This window comes from Atta cephalotes (genome assembly GCF_000143395.1).
Source record: "Atta cephalotes unplaced genomic scaffold scaffold00073, whole genome shotgun sequence".
In the NCBI taxonomy this organism is placed as follows: Eukaryota; Metazoa; Arthropoda; class Insecta; order Hymenoptera; family Formicidae; genus Atta; species Atta cephalotes.
The window spans coordinates 905,116-910,105 of record NW_012130137.1 but is presented as its reverse complement, the minus strand read 5'-3'; the positions used below and the strand labels follow the sequence as shown (position 1 = coordinate 910,105).

The following is a 4,990-nucleotide window of genomic DNA, read 5'->3' as shown; positions in this document are numbered from 1 at the left end:
ATATATATATATATATATATATATATATATATACACATATATTACATATATTATATATACTTTTATTCCTATATATTATCTACTGTTACATTTTATATATCCTAGGTAAAACGACACGATAGCTTTAATATTTTATCAGCTTAAGCGACGGTACATACGTACCATTGATATAATATGTGCATACATAGGCGAGTATTGCTTGGCTCCTTGCATGCCCGGCTGAAATTTTTTCACTTTTCCACGTATTCTTCTATTTCTCTTCGATCTCTGTTCATCTTGTATAATGGTGTTGGTTTATAACAGTTTACGCTCTCTTATTATCTCACACAATTGACTCTTTTTTCTCCTATTTATATAATAATTAAATATAACTATTTCAATTCGTGTTTTTGCTATCGAATTCGCTCTCAAATATTTCACGAGCGATAATATTTCAGTCTTCGTTATGCTTGGCTGCTGTCTCGACGTATACGCGTCACTTTCTTGGTGGGGTTTTAATATTAAATCGCATGCTTTTACTACTCTTTTTCTCTCTTTCTCTCTTTGTACAAGGATTTTTTACGAGGACCTATTGCGCTAATTGAATATGCAATGTTTATCGGTATGTAGAAACTGAGCGTGCGCTATCTCACGACTGTTACGATGAGTCTAGTATATCCGATAATAAAGAATCCACGAGAGCGCAATAATCGGATCGCCGAGTCGACGAAAACGGAAGTAAATTACGGGCATTTAGCAGAGTAGATTCAGATTTTTAGCATGAATATAGCCGAGAAGGATGCAAAGATATGATTTATAATCTCGAAACTCTAAACTCTGTAGTCTATGTTTCATTAAGGGTGCAAACTAATAAAAGTAGGTTGTTCTTTCTTTAAATTCAAAATGAACTTTATCAGAACTTCAATTTGATATTTAGTTAAGTATCCGAGATTTATTATTAAAAAGTTACGGCGCCTTCCTAGGAAATCTGCGTTGAAGAAGGTTCGGCTTCAAATAACAAATAATTGGCATTAAAATATAAATGCACCCGTACTAACTTCCAGCTATATTCCCGAACTTTAGAGTAGTGCTTAATCCCTGATCTGCGCTATTTAGACAACGCTTTCCACACGTAGTCGAATCACAATTACACTGTGAATATCACGAAATCAAAACCCGAGGAAAGATTATCGCGGATGGACAACTTGTATAACTATTCGTTCGATTGCGAATTCAATAAGGATCCGTTTCTATTCGTTCAGAGAAATGTAAGTAATTGCCACATATATCAGAAAGCGGAGATCGAGATGGTCGCTTTAGAAGTCAATTGCATTAATTTTTGTTGAATATTTTCATAAGAAAAATAATGAATAATTGTCAATAAAAATTCAAATCAGTCAAGAAATCTTGAAAATTATATTGCATTTTTATAATAATTTTTCTCACATTCTATATATGCAATGTATAACTTTTAAAAGTTGAGTACTTCTGAAAATTATTCTTTGAATTATTAAAAATAAAGCCTTGAAACTTTTTTAGATCTGTATATATCCTGTATGACAGTTTTCATACATTCGCTTCTGAAATGTAATAATGAATGTCAAATTTACAAGAAAACTTTTAACAATTTACGTTTTAATATAATCAAAATAAAACTGATCTTTATAGTAATAAAATAGCTTGTCTTGCAACCCTCTCGATCATTGCTATGAGAAATCCAGTAGGGCATATGGTAACTTCAAGCTAATTAATCAATTATCAGTACCGATAACGGAAAAGTTTTCGTTGCTAAAACAATGCCTTTTTCTCTTGTCGTAAATACCCGAGCGATCCCGCGAACGAGAACAAAATTACCTAAGTTTTCTCTTTGATAAACATGATTACGGATGCGAGTGACGTGTGTATGGCGTATGCGCAGGCACGAAAAAAACGGCAGGAAGAGGTGGAGAAGATCCGACTGGAAGAACAACAAAGGAAGCAACAGGTAATTCAACAATAGTTACTATGTTAATGCTCGACCCTGTTCTTCTCGAGTCGTCTAAAGTTAGATGTAATACACGAACGAACGACTGCTGCGCGATATTATTTCTACAGTTGTATTAAAGAGTCTTTTAATTTCTCAGGAACGGGAGCTGAAGAGGCAACAAGCGGTTATGCTGAAGGAACAGGTGAGTTCTTGTCTTAAAACAAATCATTCTCTGCCAATCGTTTCATCGCTGTAGATTAGCGTGAGTGTGCGTGAGTGTGTCTCTCGTAGACGTAGAGGTGCTCTGTTTTACTTTTATCGTCTTCATTCGTCGTTCTTCATTTATTTTTACGATGAGAACTCAAACTCCAAGCAAATTAATCTTACGTTACGTATCGAATTAACCGGAAGGCAGAAAATTTTATTTATCAAAAAGCGTAAGTGAAATAATATTTTAAATAGAATAAAAACACATGAAGCGGAATATTTTTTTTACGTGATAAAATTTATTAATTATCGTATCTCGGAAAGTATTTTATTTATTAGTAGTAAAGATTTCATGTAAATTGCATGTAATTTTTTCGTAGGGATGTTTGAATAGAATGTTTGATTTTAAACTCTTTGATTGTAAATATTGATAGATTTTTACAAAAGATTTACCTCTTATTTAAACTGACTTAAGTATTAATAGAAATATAATCTCAAATTGAATTAAACATATTGGATTTTTTAAATGAAGTTACATTAGTTACAGTTTCTGAAGAATTGCAATTCTTTTCATCGTAATCTTTTTGCATTTTAGAAAATGCGTTTCCGATCTTAAAAAATAGCACGTTGTACGTTAACATTTATTCATGTCATTGTTCTGAAATAACTTTTCGAAAGTTAGGAGATCGTATGTGTTATTTTAATATTTAATATAGCACAGTTATTGAATAAGGAATAAAGAAATTAATTACGCAATCAGATATATACGAGGAATGCAACGCTATTATTTTACATGTTATTTCAGTGATTAAGTTCTAATTTACATTGTAGAATATTCACTTTGAATAATTTAACATTCTGTGTTTCGGATCCACAGCTCTAACTCATTATTTATATTACCAATATTCATCGAAAAGTAAAATTGCTGATGCGATTAATATATCATTTTTGGGGAAGTGTAATTCATTACATATCATACGCGGGATGTTCATTCTTTATCGCAAAAAATGAATTTTAACTATGGACTACCTGATGAATTTCCAGTAAAATTTTTTAGCGAAACTTCAGTGAGAATCCGAATAATGGAAGTATACAATGAAAATTAAAGATTATCCGCACAAATAAAAAACTTTTAGGACAGATAAAACTTCAATCTCTTATTTTCAATAGACTCTAATAAAAACTTGAATTTATTACGAATTATATTACTAAGACATTTAATTACTTTAAACATCAACCATTTAATATTTCATTAAAAATGTAAGTTTATAAAGTTTTTCTATATGTAATAATTCTAAATTCGTGTTTAAAAAACATTAATGATCCTACTATGATTGGATGAACATGCTGTCGCGAAAATTTACAAGGATGAAGATGAAACATCCCGTAATCACTTATCGCCCTTGCTTTACCTTGAAATCGAAACAGTCAGTCCAACATAACATTGCCGCGCATTGCTCAACAATCTTGTCGTGAAAAGATCGATCGCGCTGCCGATTTCGCGACACGATTTAATTCTGTGGCAGTCAAATAAGTAGAAAACATCTACTATAGAGAGCGAGGGAAAGATTTGTTAGATTGAGTGTGGCGGTTTGAGCACTAGTGGACTGTGGATGTGTTTTGTGCCGCAGATGTACATGCAGGAGCTCACCAAGCAGCGCGAGATGCTCTACACCGTCGAGCTGGTATGTCACATACCCAATCTAGCGTCTAACAGAACGGCATTAACAGAACGAATTAGCGACTTGCTCTCGCAACTAACTCGCATCAGCTCTGCGTTACATCGCAAACTGCGGCGTGCATAACGAACGGCTATGCGTTACATTCCCATCAAATTTCTGACGTGTGTCAATTCGAGATCTATCTAACGACAACGGCTTGTCGGATTACGTCGCGGTTTATATGTACTGTTCAACACCTCGGCATACTGTACTTTTGTCCGTAACGCAATAATGTCCATTTCTACCAATGTAGAAGTAGTTTTAATCTTGATTTAACTTATTTCCTTATTTTTTCTAATTTTAAGAATTAGAAAAAATAAAGAGTAAGTTAAACTGAGATTAAAATTAATCTATACGTGGGTAGAAATTGATACAAACTCGCTTACTTAATCGATCTGTATTTGCTTCAGCTTTCACAAATCATTGCAGTTCATAAGCTTACATACTGTAAAAAAAAAGCACACGTTTCGTATTTCTGAGTTCAGTGCTAGGGAACCGAAATTTTTCACTCGGTTTCGCTATATGATGATGTATTTGGTAGAAACTTCTTTCGAAAATTTTAAGAATTGTAGGATTGATATCTAAGGCTAAGGGAGATATTTCGAGTAGCTCGGGCAGCCGCTAGTTCTGGTTTGCTAGAAACTGCACGATTTTCTGCGCACTGTAAACGTAAAAGGGCGATTTCCGCCATCGACGCGTCGTATTGTTCTCCTATGATTATCAGTGCATCCATTTAACAATACTGTTCGTAATGCGTGAGAGAGAAATTTGGGACGGTTGTAGAGTTTGGCCCATGCGTGACACAAATACAAAATGGAAAATCACAGGAACCGTACATCAACTTGAATAACTGAGTTATAACTAAAATCCCCGTTTCTTCAAACATTTATATTTATCAAAAAAATGTTTTTAAAAAATACGTAAATTTTCTAAAATATAACCGTTCTTAGATTTTTTACTTAAAGTTTAAATTTTCTATTGAAAATTTTTGAAGTTTAATGAATAATAATATTTGTAAAAAAATAACTGTGATTTTCCACTTCATACACACACACACACACACACACACACACACACACACACACACACACACACACACACACACACACACATATAT

General features: G+C 33.2%; 1 protein-coding gene across 1 annotated transcript in view; it reads left to right on the top strand.

Annotated features, from left to right (window-relative positions):
* Positions 1-4,990, top strand: part of LOC105624135 (bromodomain adjacent to zinc finger domain protein 2B) — a 48,957-nt gene that overhangs the window by 36,646 nt on the left and 7,321 nt on the right. The window contains exons 14-16 of the mRNA XM_012205495.1: positions 1,898-1,963; positions 2,103-2,147; positions 3,784-3,837. Coding sequence (XP_012060885.1) covers positions 1,898-1,963; positions 2,103-2,147; positions 3,784-3,837 — 165 coding nt within the window. The remainder of the gene's footprint in view (positions 1-1,897; positions 1,964-2,102; positions 2,148-3,783; positions 3,838-4,990) is intronic.